Raw genomic sequence first — 17,669 nt, forward strand, 5'->3', positions numbered from 1 at the left:
GTTTGTCTTTGGGCCAGAGTTTTCAAAGGGGGCGCCGATCAGAGGCGTGGCCGGCAAGGGGGCTAGGTCTGGGTTGGGTAAGGACTGTCCGGGAGCCCCTCAAGTGCCCAACTAATTGGAATTTGGCACGTTCAACCAGTTTGCCACTTTCCTGAGTTCATTTTCCTTGTCGGCGAGGCTTCGTTTTGTGACTTTGACAAAAGAAACTATTATTTTGAAGAGAACTTAGACTTTAAAGTATAATATTAAATATTATTGAATAAAAAATAAATTAATTTCTTTTTAGAAACTTTAAGAGTATAACATCGCTTCCCTCTAAGATATTTTTTTTTCAAACTCTTTCCGTTTACTTTCCAGCAGCTGGTCAAGTTGGAAAGAAAAACCTTAAAAGTTTTTAACAAAAAAGAAAAAGGCTGGAAAATTCAATTTAATCTTTATTTCAGCAGCACCATACTGAAAGAATCAGAATATATTAAAAACTATAAAGGAGTGGGAATTTTAAGGAGAGAAACTAAAACTATAAAAAGAGTATTATATTGAGAGAGTATGTGATTTTAAAGACAGGAACTAAAAATGATTAAATAAAAACAATTAGATGTTTTAAAAACCATTCTAAAAGATTTTAGCAAAATTGTTCTACAATTTTGGTTTTTATAAGATAAAGATATAAACTACTAGATACTAGTAGTACGAAAATTAGTTTACCTGTTTTAAATAAAAGGATAAGCTATTACTTAAAAAAATATTTCATTTTAAAAATTTTATAAAAAGGTAATGTTTTATTTTTATAGCTCTGTCCGTACTAATTAAGATACTGATAAAAATAATATAATTTTCAATTTTTTTTGAGGTTTTATTAGGGTGTTTAATAGTCATGTAATTTTTAATTCAGTTTGGTAAAGTACATATACTTTTACTCAAATATATTACATTATATATATACAATATAGATGTACATATATATATAGGCCTTAGGAAATATTTTAAAATTCTTTTTACACTATAACTGCCCCCTTAAGTAACAATTTTTCTTTCACATTAAAAAAAGAATTAAAAATGTTAATACATAATATATACATATAACCTTGACTGATAAGACGACCTTCAGAATCTATTGAAAATAAAACTATGTGCATTCCAATGCATATAGTGAATATTTAGAGATAAATCCGAATTCCCTTCCACGCCCCGTCCCAATCCACCCACATAATTTTGTTCCAGAAACTTCCTCCCACAATCAGCATTACTTATTTTACTGCACTTGTCGTTAGCATTATCAAATATTGGTGGTTGGCTGTCTGATGGAATTGGAAATGTATGGGCTACCTCAATTATTCTTCTTATCAGTTTCCTGGCAAAGTGCATTCGCTGCAGTTTTAAAGAGGATTCCCGATTTTGGCTTATCAACTATTCTGACGACAGGAAGTTCTTTGTTAACAATTTGGTGACAGTTTTTACATTTTATTTTTTTGAAATGATTCACAAAGGTCTAGTAACCTTTTTTTTTTGGATTTTTAAGACAATTGAAATAATTGTCTAACTTTAAAGACCAATTCAAGACAACTAATTGAGCTCCAAATTGGTGCCCTATTCATCCGCTTGAAGAAAACATCTGTATCTACAAGTATGCATCTTTCGTCACCAAATTCTAGAAACGGATTACAGACAAGAATTAGAAACGTAGACAAGTTTGTGCATGATTGTCTTCGAATAGCTTTAAAAATGAGTAAAAGTGAAATAACAAAGTAAAGGAAATAGGAAAACCACAAATAAACATCTATTGCCTTACATTAAAATTTTAAAACCTTACAAAATATTTAATTTATAGATAAAAATAAAACCTAATAAAAAGATTCTGAAAAATATATAAAATATACAAAATGATAAACGGAGAGAAAAGGAGATGTGGAGATAAAACAGACATTGACAATGATCAGGCGGAAAATAAAAATTAATTAACTGAGACAGACAGCAAAGAAAAAAAAAAAAACACCAACAATAATAACAACAACAAACTGCAGTCACTGTCTCTCTCTCTCTGTATGCAATTCTTCCCTTTTATCTCCCTCTCTGTGTCGCCCCCTAGATGTTTTTATACCCTCTTTTTTTCTAGTTCTCCCGCTCACTCTCTTTCTCATTGCTGCACATTGCGCATACGTCACGTTGACACCCCAGCAACTTCATTCATTTCGAAGCTGGTTTCTTCTATTTTTGGGTTCTTACATTGCATTTCGAAAATGATTATTACTTAATGCAGAGAGAATTTACAATGAAAGGAAAACAAGCATGAAATATGTACATGGCTTGGCCATGAAAATTTCAAAAAGTCATAAAACATTATTTTCCAACCAAATAAAATTTCTCTCTGCATCTGTTGGTGTTCTCAACCTTTCCACCTCGCTCTTGCATTTTAGAGAAAAACTAGAAAATACTGGAACCCAGATATAATAAAAAATCTCATTAATTTCAAATTTAATTGCATTTTTAATTGAAAAGTAAAACTATCTGAAATCCCCTTCAAGTTTTATTTTTTGTATCTTTTTTTTTGTCTTTGTGATTCAGCTTTTCGAATTTCCAGAGTTTGAAAATAGCAAAGTAACGCATCCAAATTGTACACGTCGCCCCAACACAAACACACTCTCACACACACACAGCCTCTCTCTTGTGCCGCCCCCTGCCCAACCTCAGGCTCTCTCTTCCACCATCGCTCACTCGGTCTGTATCTTTCTCTGCGAGTGCAGTCATGTGCATGCATTTATGACCTACAATAATAAGCAGCACTCATTGGCAAGTGCGAGCGGGATGGCGCAAGTGCCTATGGCAAAAAACAGAGAGCGAGAGGTGGCAGCATGGGGGGAGGCAGAAGCAATGCGTTCTCTTTACCGCTATTTTGGCTTTGCTTCAAATCACGCGACACAAAAACAAAAACAGGAGAGCGCGCACTTCTGTTTGCTTTTGCATGCGTGTGTGTGCATTTTGGGGTGTTGTCATTGCAAATGCAAAATGCAGATAATCCTCTCTCTACTCTCTTAATTACCACTTCTCTTTTGAAGTGCGAGGCTCTCGATGTATTTGTTAAGCTTTTGTTTTGTTTTTCTTCAAAGTAGCAGTGTTGCCTTTTTGGTTTTTTTAGTTTTCTCTTTTCTAGGCTTTAAGTTTCTTCTCCTTGTACACTATTTCAATTAGTTAGGTTTTAAAAAAATATTCTTATTTGTTAGTTTTTAGGCTTTTAAGTCGGTTTTGTCTACCACTTTTTTTTTTCCTTTTTTCTGTTGCTTCACACACGTCTAGTCTAAGCAACTTGTTTGCTGACTCTCTTCGTTCGTTGCCCTCTCTTAGCTACGCTCTCTTCGGTAAGCTCACGTGTCAGAATGACTTTGTTTGCCTTTTTGCCAAAAAGCTGCCACGCAAACGACTCTCTCTCTCTCTCTCTCTACGTATTCTCCGTCTCTCTCGCTTTACCCGTTCTTCGGTAATTGTTTTTACTTTACACTTGGAAAACTACCAGCCGGTTTTCATTCTCTCTCTCTCTCGCTCTCTGCTCTTTAAGTTAACTTATTGTTGTGTGTTTGTGTGTGTGAGGTGTTTTTTTTTTTTGTATGTTCAATGACTTGGCTGACGTGTTTACTGGTTAGGCTTTTGTTGTTGTTCCGTTTCTCTTTCGCCTCTCCGCTTCTTTTCATTTTGTTTTTCGCTTTACGGGCGCACGTTGCTTTGTTATTGTTATTGTTATCGCTGATGTCAGATACACACGCACACACACAAGCACAGGCCATGTGCAATGTGGGAAATGAATAAGCGAATCGGCGAAAACTCGCTGCCTCTCTTTCGCTCATCTCGGCGAACGAACAATGAATGATAATAATAAAAAAGCAGCAATACGAAAAGTAAATGAATATAATTGTATAATAAATTTCGGATAAAAAATAAATGTATTTCCCACCCATCGCATAGAAAAAATAAAATTAAATTAAAAGTAAAAAACAAGAACAGCAAAGGCATTTCAATTTGCGGCAGAAACACACAACAAAAAAGATGAAAAAAATCACCGAAAATTTATGAAAACGTTGACATTGAAAATGCGACAAAAATAATTGTTCATAATATTCGGACATTTTCTATTTTTTGCCATTGGCTTGTTGATTAATATTTAAAACAAGTCTGCGAATTTTCAAAGTTTTTTCTTGTCTTTGAAGATTTTGAAAAACAATTTCAAAATTTGAAGGCAAGTTTATTAGAAAATATTATTCCCAAGATATATGTACAAACAAGAATTGCATCTTTTCAAGAGAATTTTAGGATTTTTTTTAGGATCGTCACCTGTTTCTAAATAGGGTTGTCACCCTTTTTTTTTTGTAAAAACAAGAATTTCTAAGTCCCCCTTTATTATAAAATATTTCTCTTCAGACTTGTCATCCTAAACCTTAATTAATTTCAAATCTCTATTTAAATGATAACCTTAGTATGTATTTTTCTCTCTTTTTCCACTGCACTTGATTTCCTAGTCAAAGTCATTGTTTGACCTTTGGATGAGCCCGGTTTCAATTACAATTGCACTCGTGAGTGGCAAGAGAAAGGGGGATTCTGGAGGGCGACTATAATATGCTTTATATTCCCCAAGATCAGTACATATAAAGAAATTTAACTTTTTTTTTTTCATTTTAATATATGAAGTACGAAATACCTTATCAAGATAAGAATCTCTAGTTTGCAGAGCCGTACAAACACGCCAGCGGCTGCTTGGTGCGAATTCTAGAATTAACTGGTAAGGGAACATATTATTTTAGGAAGTTTTTGTATCTTAAAAAATAAAAATCATCTTTTTTATGATTATTGTAAGCTATTTTTGGATTTATTTCAGATAACAGATTTCAGTTTGTCTATATTTTAGTTTTATCTTCAAAATGTTCAAAAGTTGGAATTAAAGCCAGTTTAAATTCTTACTTAAATATTTAGCATTTACTTAGTTTTAACTACTCTACTCGTATTTTATAATGAAATATTTGATAATATAGAATATATACAAACATAAAAAAATGAAAAAAATCACCGAATATGTAGAAAAAATTTATGGAAAGGTGGATATATCAGAATCAGAATATTCTCAGAATTCAGAATCAGAATTCTATAAAATATCAGGTACTTTTTGGTCATATTTAATATAACCTACCTTTCAACTTTACTATTTTTACCTTTAATTTAAATAAGTTCTTCAATTTTATGGCATTTAAATTACTATTCCTATATTAAATAATTATTATTTCATATATTTATGTTGTAGATTAGTTTTATTATTTAAAAAAAAAAAAACAAAATTTGTATAAATTTATCAATATATTTGCATTTAAGAAATTTCACGAAATATGTAATATTAGTTATACTTTTAGGAAAGTTTGAAACCGTAAAGAAAGAGCGGCATAGATGTACCTAATATGCTATAAAAGAACTTCCAGATTTTTCGCAGTGTACCCGCTTTTTTTATAGCCGCCACCCTGCACTTCGTCACATAGATTGTGTGATTATTACTCACTTCGCTTATCAGCCGTTCGCTTTGCCTTACTTCTGCGTTGCGTTAGTCAACCCAAAAAAAGGGGGCGGTGTTGTGGGGCCTGCAAGTGGGGCGGTGGGGTGGTTGGCGAGGTTAGTTAGTTTCCCCAACTTAAATATGAAAGAAAAAACCCACCACAGCCCACACCCCCCTTTCTTTGAAACGAACAACAAGTGCCATTTAGTCTGTGAGTGTCCCAAGTGAGTAATGCCACCCATGCCACCCTCTCGCTCTCACCCTGCCTCCCTCTCTCTCACTCTTCCCTCTTGAAAAAACATAATACTCTGTAATTCCCCTACCTGTGTCCCTTTCCGAGTGACGTCAACAGAATAAGGTTACAAAAAACGAAATATGATGCAATTTTAAAGAATAATTGAGAAAAAAGGTTAAAAAAAAGGCAAGTAAAAAATGCATAATTTTTATATTTAACGGGGGCTTTAAAAGTTGCGTGAATTTCGAGGGGAACTTTATTGAAAATAGATTAAAGATATTTAAGATATTTAACTTTTTTAAGTACAATTTTAGATTCAATATAAAATAATATGTTTTTAAGTAAATTATAGGTATAGGTATAGGTATAAGTAAATTAAAACACCTAAGTCATTAACAAAATATTATATAGATTTTTTTAAGTTTTGGAAACATTTGTGCTTTTTAATTCAATGTATAATATTATATTACCTTTCTTTTTAGTTTTGGGTTTTTTCCTGTAGTTATTTCTAGTTTTATAATTAAACGATTCGAGAAATCTTTCCAAAATGTAACTTTTCAAAACCAACAAATAAGAACAGCTATACGATACCCAATACTCTATCGCTCTCGTTACTCTTTACCTCTTTATATACCAGTTACTTCTCATAAAATGGTAATCTGTTACATACTTTTGGGTGCTTCGACAAGCCAGTAGGAAAGTAGAATAAAAAGTTATCAATCGTCCGATTTTGCTAAAATTTTTTGTAGATACAAATTTTAAAAATTTTAAGAATATTTTAATATTAAACTTTTACTTTACAAGTACCGGGTATAACAATTTGGATAGTACTTATTATGAAATCCAAAAAAATAAAAGTAAAAATTAAATTATTTTCAATATTGCTTTAAATTTAAAATTAAATAAATACATTTTTTAGGTCAACTAAAAGCTTTACTGAAAATAATAAGCGATATACCGACATTTTTAACCATTTGTGATGCTTATTTATGTTTAAAAATCGTTAAAAAAAAAACCAAAAACAATAACATTTATTTTTAAACATTTATCAAGTCCACAAAAGTTATTATCTACTTCCTGGGAAACAAAAATATAGCCAAAATGGAACAAAGGCAAACATGGAAAGGTGTGCTCCAAAACGTAGAGTCAACATACAAAAAAGATATATGTATAGTCGAATACAGATATAAGTGTATGTATATGTATGTACAAAAATTAAAAATAAAAAAAAATAGAGCACAGTCTACCGAATTAAAAACGTATTAATTTTTGCAACGGACAAGTTGGCTTTTTAATGTGAAAATAATTGCAATTGTTTGGCCAAAATACAGGTTTTTTTTCAGATATCAAGGTTTTTTGTTTTTTCGATTTTTATTATTTTATAGTTATATAATAATTATTTATGATTGTGGTCTATTTTGTGAGGCACTTTGTCTTTTATTTTGTGCCACTTTCTCCACCCACATCTACGTGTCTTACAAGCTCTCTATTTTGCGGGTAATTCGTGTTTTATGGCTTATTGTTTTGGTTTCAAATTTTGGCATTTTGCTCTTTAATTGTTTTCACAAATTTATTGGGGTTAAGGCCTTTCCGACTGGCCATCACCCTTGTTGGTTTAATTTTTAAGCTCTAGACACTGTTTATTTATTAAATATATAAAAATAAATACACAGGAAAATATTTTAGGGGGTCTTATAAAAATGAGAAATATATAACTAAAAATCTCCTTTTAGTGTGAAAACCTATTAAAATAGATCTATTTTTGTTTTATTAATTATTGGTTTAAATATTTTTTTATTTTCTGTGTAGTTTTATATTTATTTCTTGATTTCTTTGTGCTTTTGTTTTCATTTTTCAAAAACGTGCAAAATGCGAAAAACGATTTCTCTTTTTTCCATTTTTATTGATATTTTTTTTGTTCGGGGGGGGCGTAAACATTGCCAAAAACAAAAAAAAATTAAAAGGAAGAAAACCAAAATTTGTGGCCATTTTGCATTTGCCACTAACGGTAAATGTATGAATTTATGACTGCTGACAGGTAATATAGTTCTAACTCTTTCACTCTTCAAAGGAAATATAATTTTGTTGGCCAAGAAATATGTTAAATTTATTTTGTATATAATAGACTATAAAAGTCTATTTAAATAAATGAAATTTTCATGTAAAATTAAGGTAATTAAATTTTAGCATTTAAATATTTATTTAAATTAATTGTATTTTATTTCTTAGATTTTCTCTTCAAAATAAATTTAATTTAATTTCTTGTTTTGTATTTCGCATTGCAGTCGCAGTCGTTTCTGGCGCAAACGTCAACGTCGCCGTCACCGTCTCTGCCGGCGTCGATGCTTGCTTCTTATAGGAATTTTCAAGGTCATGCGCACATGCGAAATATTTTTTTTCGCTGCTTTTTGTTTTTTTTTGGTTTTGCTTTGCTTAAGTGTGTGTGCATTTTGTTTTGTTTGCAAAATTGCGATTTTTCGGCAGAGGAGAGTTGGAGGGGGGGACTGCGAATAGGCAAGGTGACCATGAGGGGGAAGGGGTTAGGCGACGGGATGGTGGGTGGTAAAGTTTAGCGACCCTCCCTAGCAACACGTGGGCCTGCTGTCTCTTTCTATTTATCTAGCTGCCTCTCTGTCTGGCTGCCTGTCTTGAAATGCAATATTACGTATACATACGTAATGTATTTTTCAAAGAAAAAGTTTAAATGAAATATGTTACAAAACAAATAGTTTTAAAAAGCTATTTATTAAATTTTTAGGCAATTGAATTAAGATTGTATTTTTATTTTATATTTTTTTTTACATTTCCTAAAGGGTTCTGCTTCTTTGTAATTTTTTTCTGCTTCCATCATCTTGTTTTTTTTTGGGTTTTAATTTCTAACTGGAGGCTAAAATAAAAAACACATACATTAAAAAAAAACTTAAACAAAAAACAGCAACAGAAAAGCAAGAATTTCCTTTTACCGTTTTTTTTTTTTGTTTGTTATTGGAAACACATTAAAAGAAACAGCGAAATGTAGTATAATACAAAAAATTATCTAGATTTTTTTTTATAGATATTACGTTAGCTTTTAACCCCAAACATTTCAAACAATTGGAGATCACATGATATTCCCGACACTCCCCTTCCCTTTCTCCACCTCCCCTTCTCACTCTTTTTGTGTTTGCAAAAGTAAAAACATACTACAGTGGGCACTCATAGAAAATATAAATAATATATTTAAGTATAAGTTTTTATTTAAATTTATTTATAACAAAATATTAAAAATAGATATATTTAAGACTTTACAAAAAATTTAAAATAATTCTTTAAAAGTATAAATATTTTTGGCCACAAATGTGAACATCTTTCTTACTTTTCTAAAAACCTGTGAAAAATATTAAGTATTTATTTTATTACTTAATTAAATTAATAACTAAAAACACAATCCCTTTTTTTATTTTTAATAGAAAAAATTCGTTTATCTCTTAGTGAGTTATCATTGTGATTGAATAATAATATTGAAACAATTTTCAATAAATTTGTTTCATTTTCCATTTTATTTTCTCACTCATTTCTAAAAATTTTCTAAAAATGGTTTCTGAGAAAAAAATAAATAAATAGAAACTGCAGCTCGCGTCGCTTCTTCTAATGTCTCTGCTTCTTGCGGGCGTTTGGCTAGTATTAGTGTTATTATTAGTATTAGTTCATGCTTTTGAAGTGACCTTGAAAAAGTTTACTAACATTTCGCATTTTTGGGCGTTTTTCTCCCGTCCCGTCGGCTTTCTATGCGATTATTTGGCTCTTCTATGCAATTTTTTGTTGCTTTGTTGTTTTCTTTCCTTGGCACCCCCCCACCCCCACACCCCCCATGGGCAATGCTGTCTCGTTCGCTCTTAATACCTGGCTGCAGCTGACGCAAATTAGGAAAGAGATGGAGAGAGAGTACAGTGGGACTTCTACAAGTTTTCTATCAAAATTAAAATTAAATTACAAAATAATATTCTTCTAATTATAATTATAATTAAAATAAATTTCTTATTTTAAAAGAATTATTTTATATATTGTAATAGAAACCGCCTTACGGAAGGTGACCTGTATTTTTTCGAGTGCTCCGAGTATTTCTAGGTTATGGTCAAGGCGAAACTCAAGCAAATTTGAAGGCTAAATACAATCGAAAAAAAAATCACGCACACACTGGGAGAAAGACTGAGAGAGTTCTCGTGCCTGTGGTTAAAAAATTTTGTTTTTTTTTTTTTTCGAATTCTTTCTGGTGAGTGATAATGCTTTTGTTTCTATTTACCGTCGTGCTCTTGTTCTCTGCTCCCCTTTTTGATGCTTTTATTTGTTTACGCCTCCGCAAAAGGAGCAATAGGGACAGCAAGCGAAAGAGCCGCAGACCGAGAGAGAACGAAAGTAATGGAGCTTGGGGAGCTCGGAAGGGAGGGGGCAAGGAGTAGGAGCGCGATTAGACAAAAATTTCGCCGAGAGATAAAGGTGTGTTGAACTTTAGCAAAGTACGTTCAATAAATTATATTTATTTTTGTTTTAACAGGCTGGCGAATATCTTTGCATTTGGATTCGGATTATTATTATTTGTTTTTTCTTTCTTTTTTTTGGCGCTTTCAAAACAAACAAAGCCCGTTCTCTCCTGCGTTATGCCGCTCTCTCACCTTCTCCCGTTCGCTCTCTCCTCTCTTTCAGAATTTTGCACGTGTATATGCGGCGGCTTTTCTTCTTCTTTGCTTTTTACACGTAGCTTAAGCTCGAATTGTGCGCCAGAAGGAGAAAGCGAATGCGCAGACGACATGCGAGCGAGCGGGAGGCCAACAGAGGGGTTAGTAAATACAAATAAGCCGCCGATTTCGTGCCACTGACGTCAACTTAGAAAAGACTTAATATGTGGCAGGCTTAAAACTAAAAATTTTAATACTTGACATAAACCGTACATACCTTTTTACTTGGCTTGGTAATTAAATCAACACTATTCGCAATTTATTTGTGTTTATAAACAACCGCACATAAGCCGCTTTAAGCTCTGTTCGCGACTTTGTATGTCCGTTTGTGGGCTATCTTTTGGTTTTTCAGGTGGGATAAATAACTGATATTATTTTCGTTGTTTCAATTTATTCTCACACTAAAAAAAATTGTCTAAATTTGTCAATTGTTGACCAGACGTGTGGCATTTGTTGTTCTTATTTTCGATTTGTTGTTGTTAGTTTCGCTTTTGCGATGCGGTATTTTAATACTGCAATGGCGTCAGTGTGTGCACACTAGGTCTGGGGAAAATATATTTATAGAGACGTGCAAAAGTTTTGGCGGGTAAATAAAAAAATTCAAAATGTTATTCAAAAAATTAATAACAAAACTTAAAAACTAGCTGTAACTTTGAATTCTGGTACGAAAATGTATGTAATCATTGCTTAATCATTTTTGTAATCTTTAATTTTGTAATCATTGTAAATATATTTAGAAAGAAAGTCTTTCCTTTATTACGAAAATTTAAAATTTAAGACTAAATCATTTCTAAATGAGAACATCTTTTATTTCCATGGCTAATCTCAGAAACCCTTGATCAAAACCAGGGCCGTAGCTAGAGCCTCGGGGGCCCTGGGGCAACAAGTAAATTTGGGGCCCCCTATACGGAAGTCTTTTGCCCCGGCGGGGCCCTTTCCCTTCGGGGGCCCTGGGGCACCGCCCCACCTGCCCCATGCTAGCTACGGCCCTGATCAAAACATAATAGTGGCTCTTCAAGAATATCTATTTCATCGCGATAGTTGCATGACTATCGTTAAGAACCAACTGACAGCACTAGCGCGCTCGCCCACCTGGTCTGTGGTCACACTGGCCCGCCGCAGTTTGCAATTTTGTAGTTGGCGAAACATAGAAACAAAAACCAGAACAACACCAAGCGCGTGCTGCACAATTCTGCGGACATTCGGCGAGGTCTTCCGGTCGTCGGCGTTCAGTTCCAGATTTTTGGCGTCGCTGACCCGCAAGCCGGGCGAGTTGGTTTGGAGAAGGAGGGACAAGATGTCAGAGCCACCGGATGGCGGCAACAGAAAAGCTGAGGAGAAGACGGAGAACAAATCAGAAAATCCTTCCGAGTCCGATGGGGATAGGAGCTCCACATGCTCTCCGGAGCAAACGTGGCGCGGGCAGCCGATAGAAGCCATACATCGGGGACTGCACCTCTTTCAGCTGGAGCACCTGGGCCCGGTGACGCCCAGCAATCATCACAGAGTTCTCTACCAAACACCCATCCGCGAGCCGCCGGATCAGCCGCCGCGCCCGCACAAGGCTCCTGGCAAATGGGACTCGGAGCATGTTCGCTTGCCGTGCGCCCCGGAGAGTAAATATCCGCGGGAAAATGACGACGGCACCACCACTATCGATTCTCGTTGGGAGATGATCGAACGCGCCCTGCTCCAGCCCATAGAAACCAGCGAGGAGCTCCAGGCAGCCATTCTGTCGTATAATACCACCTACCGGGGCCAGTGGGAGTTCCGGGCGCTGCATCAGTTGCTGGAGGAGGAGCTGGACGAGAGCGAGTCGCGGGTGTTCTTTGAGGATCTGTTGCCGCGCATTATACGGCTGGCGCTGCGCCTGCCGGACTTGATTCAGGCCCCGGTCCCGCTGCTCAAGCAGCATCACACGGCGTCGTTGTCGTTGAGCCAGCAGCAGATCGCCTGCCTCCTGGCCAATGCCTTCCTATGCACCTTTCCACGCCGGAATACCCTCAAGCGGAAGTCGGAGTACAGCACTTTTCCAGATATTAACTTTAACAGGTGAGGATCTTGAAATCCACACCCAGTCTAAGGAAACCATAACCTTTATTTGTTGCAACCTATTTCTTTTAATTGCTCATCCATTAACCTCCGAATCTTCCACAGACTCTATCAGTCCTCGGGCCCGGCCGTGCTGGAGAAGCTCAAATGCATTATGCACTATTTCCGTAGGGTCTGTCCCACGGAGAGGGACGCCAGCAACGTGCCCTCGGGCTGCGTGACATTTGTGCGGCGTAGTGGGAAGCCGGAGCACCAGGTGGACTGGAGCCAGAGCGCCGCGCCGCTAGGATCTGTGCCCCTGCACGTGGACGCAGCGGGAACGATCGAGGACGAAGGCGTGGGACTGCTACAGGTGGACTTTGCCAACAAATACCTTGGCGGAGGTGTGCTGGGTCACGGTTGTGTCCAGGAGGAGATCCGGTTCGTCATATGTCCGGAGCTGCTGGTGGGGAAACTCTTCACGGAATGCTTGCGACCCTTCGAGGCCCTGATCATGTTTGGAGCGGAGCGCTATAGCAACTATACGGGCTATGCTGGAACGTTTGCCTGGGCGGGCAACTACGAGGATGCCACGCCCAGGGACTCCTCGCGTCGTCGTCAAACGTCAATAGTGGCCATTGATGCTCTGCGCTTTGCCCAGGCCGAGCACCAGTACCGCGAGGACTTGATGGAGCGGGAGCTGAACAAGGCGTACATTGGATTCGTTCACTGGATGGTCACGCCGCCGCCGGGAGTGGCTACGGGCAACTGGGGCTGTGGCGCCTTCGGCGGTGACCCCTACCTGAAGGCCGTTCTCCAGCTGATGGTCTGTGCCCAGCTGGGCAGGCCCCTGGCCTACTACACCTTCGGCAACTGCCAGCTGAGAGATGACTTCCACGAGATGTGGCAGTTCTTTAGGAGCTCCAACGCCACCGTCCAGCAGGTTTGGAGTGTTCTGAGGAGCTACGTGCAGGCGAGGGATCAGAAAAAGAGCAAGCCGAGCAAAATGAGGCTCTACGAGTTCATAAAGGAGGAATTAAAAAAGGGTGGAGCTGCCGGAGGGGGCGCCCCTGGAGGGTCGGTATCTGCAGCGGCAGGAGCGACTGCAGCTGCTTCCGGATCCCAGGCAACGCGTACCAAGAAACAGAAAACCAGTCCATCAGCAGCGAGTAACCAACCAAGTCACCAAGCCAGCAGTAACCAACAGAGTCCAGACATTTTCGCTTCCCAATCGTCGCAGGACAACTCCAACTCTTCGCAGGATCAAGTTGCCCTGCTGCTGTCCGACGACGAGGAGGCCAATGCCATGATGATGGCCGCCAGTTTGGAGGCGAAAGCCAGCGACGAACTAGGAACGCCGGCCAAAGCCACCAACGTGAAAGGCGGAGGAGCAACTGCGGGATCGGGGGCGGGCGGAACTCGCCAGCTGACACTCCTGGAAATGCTGGACACGCACTACGAACAGGGTCAGGCCTCCAAGCGGCCGCGCCCCTCGCCCAACTGCCCGAAGGCCGGCGGCCAGGGGCCCGCGAAGAGTCGCAAGGAGAACGACGAGGATGTGGAGGCCAGTGGCAAGTAGCGGCAGGATCCAAGCACTCGGAATCAGGACTAAGTGATACTAATGTAAAGGATTTTAACTAAAGTAGTGCGACGACGAGAGAGGGGGCTGTTAGTCCTTGAAGTTGTTAATTATTTTTGAATTTCCAAACTTACCACTTTAGAGAATTAGTTTTAATATTTTTTTTTTTGGATTTAAATCTAGTTACAATTGTTAAAAATAAAAACTGTAACTACCAAAGAAGGACTTTTTTTTTCATAAACAAAGGTACTAACTAAGTATAATTGTTGTAACATAAGTTAAGCTCAAATATTAGATCTATAATCTATATAGCTTCGAATCTTATATTCCCAGACTTATAAATGGAGTTTGCTGTCATTATCAATGTGCGTTGATTAAACAATATATTAAAATAATATATAAACCAAAAGATTATGAAAGGATTATAGTTATAATCTGTGATGAGAATTTGGAAAACTCTATCGAAGAGAATGTTACGAAAGGACCCCCTGCTTTTGTCTTCCTCTCTCGTTGTTTTAGATTCTAGTATCTAGATCATAGTCTGTAGTAGAAACCAACTCCCACATAGTGTAAAGAAAGCGTAGTCATACCGTTAGTAAAGAGTTTCTTTTTTTTGTGTGAACCCAAAAATGGTATTTTTATTGTTTTGTTTCCACACCACAACAAGAACATCAACATCAACAACAGCCACAAAAAAAAGCGATCGAATATTTAGGTGTACGCATTAATGGATAATCGGAGGAGGGACATCGCCCCGTTAGTAGTGATTCCGCCGCTTGTTGGACGGACAGTACTCGGCGTACTCCTCCCAGGTGCAGCCCGGCTTCGAGCAGCACTCGTTCGTGATCGAGGGGGCGTCCGAGCGGCGACTCCGCAGGAACATGTTGGCGAAGTTCACGTGCAACCAGGTGGAGCCATTGGCTGTCGAAAAAATGGAATATAATTCAGAGCGGGCCTTTGGAGGTTATATTTTCAGGTATATATAACCTTATAAAATAATAAGCTATTTAAAGGTTTGAAAAGCTATTTAAAGGTTTGAAAAGAAGCTCTAGAAGAGTATGAACAATACAAAAATATTGTCTAATACCCGGTACTTGCAGATAAAAAGGATAAATTATGTGTAGTAGCTTTCTTCAGAAATCATTTACGACTCTATGAGGTGCAAAGCTGATTTATTTTCTCATATACTCACGGTCTTTGGATGTCTTTTTGATCCAGGACTCGTCATTTCCTGTCCTCTTCTTGTTGCGTCGCGTCAGGCGGTAAATGTCCTTCTCACAGGCCCAGTACAGTTGCCGGACGAGCTTATCCCGACAGCGAGAATGGGTCTCCTGGTGCCACACATTCTCCCAGTCAGATTGGGAACTTCAAAATAGAGTGTTTTTTATAAAATTATATGGAAAAATCATAAAAAATAATAATTGTTTCACAAATATTCAAATTATATAATAATTTTATAAGCAGGATCTTTATTTTAGGTTTGGATTTTTAATAAAAAACCCTTTAAAATTTTTCTCTAGCTTTTTATTTTGATTAAGATTTTATTTTAAGTTTCTATATAGTATTAATAAAGTTTTACTTGGCAATGGCAATATTATTTTATCTTCTTTTCTGAAGAGCTTTTGTGTAATGTATTTTACTATTATTATTATTTTATTTATTTATTTTCATACAAAAAATGTATTTTCTTGCTAAGTTTTAAAAACAAGTTAGATTTAAAAAAACAATATCTTTTAATTTTGCGTTTTTACGATAATTTTCTAGACTGTCTGTCTACATAGACATAGAAATATCAGTGCAGCATCGAAAAAATATCTGCATGAAATATAAAAATGTGTTTATATCTAAAGTAATTTTAAGATTAACCTAATGAAACTAATTTTTTTTTAAAGCTATTTTACAATCAACTTTTATGAGTGAATGACTTAAAAAAAAATTTGGGACGATATTTAAAAAAATGGCAAGATTAGACGACATTTCTGGTCTTTTTGATTTATAAAAGTTTTTAAAATTAACTTCAAAAATACCTTTCAAAATTGGAAGTTTCCCGAAACCGTTCTATACGTCATTAAAAAGGTAATATTAGTAGTAGTATTATAAACGTTTACTATGCATTTTGAATTATTTAAAATGTTTTTTTCCGTGAGCTTAAAAGATAAAGAATATCAATTCAACTTTAATGAAATAAAAGTATGAAATATTACAAAAAGCACACAAATAAAACTTTGTCTGTAAGATCAAGATCTCGTATTTGTTGATCAAGTCTGGAATGGACCCGAGATCATCGAAAAGACTTACCGCTCCCGGAAGAGAAGTTCCAGACCCTCCTCGGTGTGCTGCAGCGCCTCCGGCATGGGGATCATCGGAAGGACGAACAGGAGCACGGCACCGCACAGGGTCCAACTCCGGGGAGTGACACCCACCGAGGACACTGGCGACAACATCCTGGATATCCTAAATGATTCGGTCTGCTAGTTTCCAGCGATCTCTGGTCCAGTACACACGGCGGACAAATGGCAACTGAGCCTCTGGCCGGTGCGTTGTCCGGTTTTGAATTATAACCGGAGCCGATTCTCCGCCTGGGAATCCGCACGATGGCGGCCAGTTGTCGGGCGACGGCATAATTAAATCGGGCGGACAGCGCCGTATTTGAAGTAATGAGGCGATCCACCCAGGACCTAGGCCATGCCAGGACACGGCATCACGTCCAAGAAGAGGCCACCTCTGCGTATCGAGTCCAATGCAATCTAATGAAGAGCAACGGCAGCAATTCTATGCGCCGCTTATTGCCTTGTTTATTTGTGCGTCCAGCGGGTCGCAAATTGGACCCACTTTCTCACTATTCGCTCCTGTTACCTGTTGCACTGACAGAAATTATTTTCGAGTGTTTGTTACAAAAAGAAAAAAGGGTAGAGAAATTGACACAAAATAAAACAAATTGCAAATTATATTTAATGTTTATATTATTAAAGTGTATAAATTTTAATTTTAACAAAAATAATAAATTTTTTTTCCAATGTTTTATTTCCGTTTAATTCAAATTATTAATTTACATTTCTTCATTTGCTTTTTTTAATTTTTTTAAACATGTTGAAATTTTGACACAAATAAGTGTGCCAAATTAAATATATAATTGAATTTGTAACTGAAATACGTTCTTTTTAAATTTTAATATATATAGTTCTTATTTAATTCTTATTCATTAATTAAAAGCTTTCCAAATGCTTATTATACCCTTGCAGAGGGTATTATAATTTTGTCCAAAAGTGTGCAACGCAGTGAAGGAGACATCTCCGACCCTATAAAGTATATATATTCTTGATCAGGATCACCTCCTGAGTTGATATGAGCATGTCCGTCTGTCCGTCTGTCCGTCTGTCCGTCTGTCTGTCCGTCTGTCTGTCCGTCTGTCTGTTTCTACGCAAACTAGTCTCTCAGTTTTAAAGCTATCGTCTTGAAACTTTGCACACACCCTTCTTTCCTTTGCACGCAGTATATAAGTCGGAACGGCCCGGATCGGCCGACTATATCCTATAGCTGCCATATAACTGATTGATCGGAAATGGTATAACTTTGACGTTTTTA

General features: G+C 36.9%; 3 protein-coding genes across 3 annotated transcripts in view; 1 reads left to right on the plus strand and 2 right to left on the minus strand.

The window, feature by feature from the left end:
• Mnt overlaps nucleotides 1-10,950 on the minus strand; it is a 53,914-nt gene extending 42,964 nt beyond the window's left edge. Inside the window, exon 1 of the mRNA XM_017251137.3 lies at nucleotides 10,692-10,950. The gene's annotated coding sequence lies outside the window, so the exon portion shown is untranslated. The remainder of the gene's footprint in view (nucleotides 1-10,691) is intronic.
• Nucleotides 10,951-11,546: 596 nt separating this feature from the next.
• Parg (Poly(ADP-ribose) glycohydrolase) lies at nucleotides 11,547-14,318 on the plus strand. Its single transcript, XM_017251183.3, has 2 exons — nucleotides 11,547-12,526; nucleotides 12,632-14,318. The coding sequence occupies exons 1-2, from the start codon at nucleotides 11,772-11,774 to the stop codon at nucleotides 14,082-14,084; spliced, it is 2,208 nt and encodes a 735-aa protein (XP_017106672.2). The 5' UTR covers nucleotides 11,547-11,771; the 3' UTR covers nucleotides 14,085-14,318.
• Nucleotides 14,319-14,747: 429 nt separating this feature from the next.
• Ilp7 (Insulin-like peptide 7) lies at nucleotides 14,748-16,528 on the minus strand. The gene is made up of 3 exons (XM_017251195.3): nucleotides 16,383-16,528; nucleotides 15,277-15,449; nucleotides 14,748-15,005 (listed from the first exon to the last, which is right to left on the minus strand). The coding sequence occupies exons 1-3, from the start codon at nucleotides 16,526-16,528 to the stop codon at nucleotides 14,842-14,844; spliced, it is 483 nt and encodes a 160-aa protein (XP_017106684.2). The 3' UTR covers nucleotides 14,748-14,841.
• Between the last annotated feature and the right edge of the window lie 1,141 nt (nucleotides 16,529-17,669).

The sequence above is a fragment of the Drosophila bipectinata genome, chromosome XR (assembly GCF_030179905.1).
Source record: "Drosophila bipectinata strain 14024-0381.07 chromosome XR, DbipHiC1v2, whole genome shotgun sequence".
Classification (NCBI taxonomy): Eukaryota; Metazoa; Arthropoda; class Insecta; order Diptera; family Drosophilidae; genus Drosophila; species Drosophila bipectinata.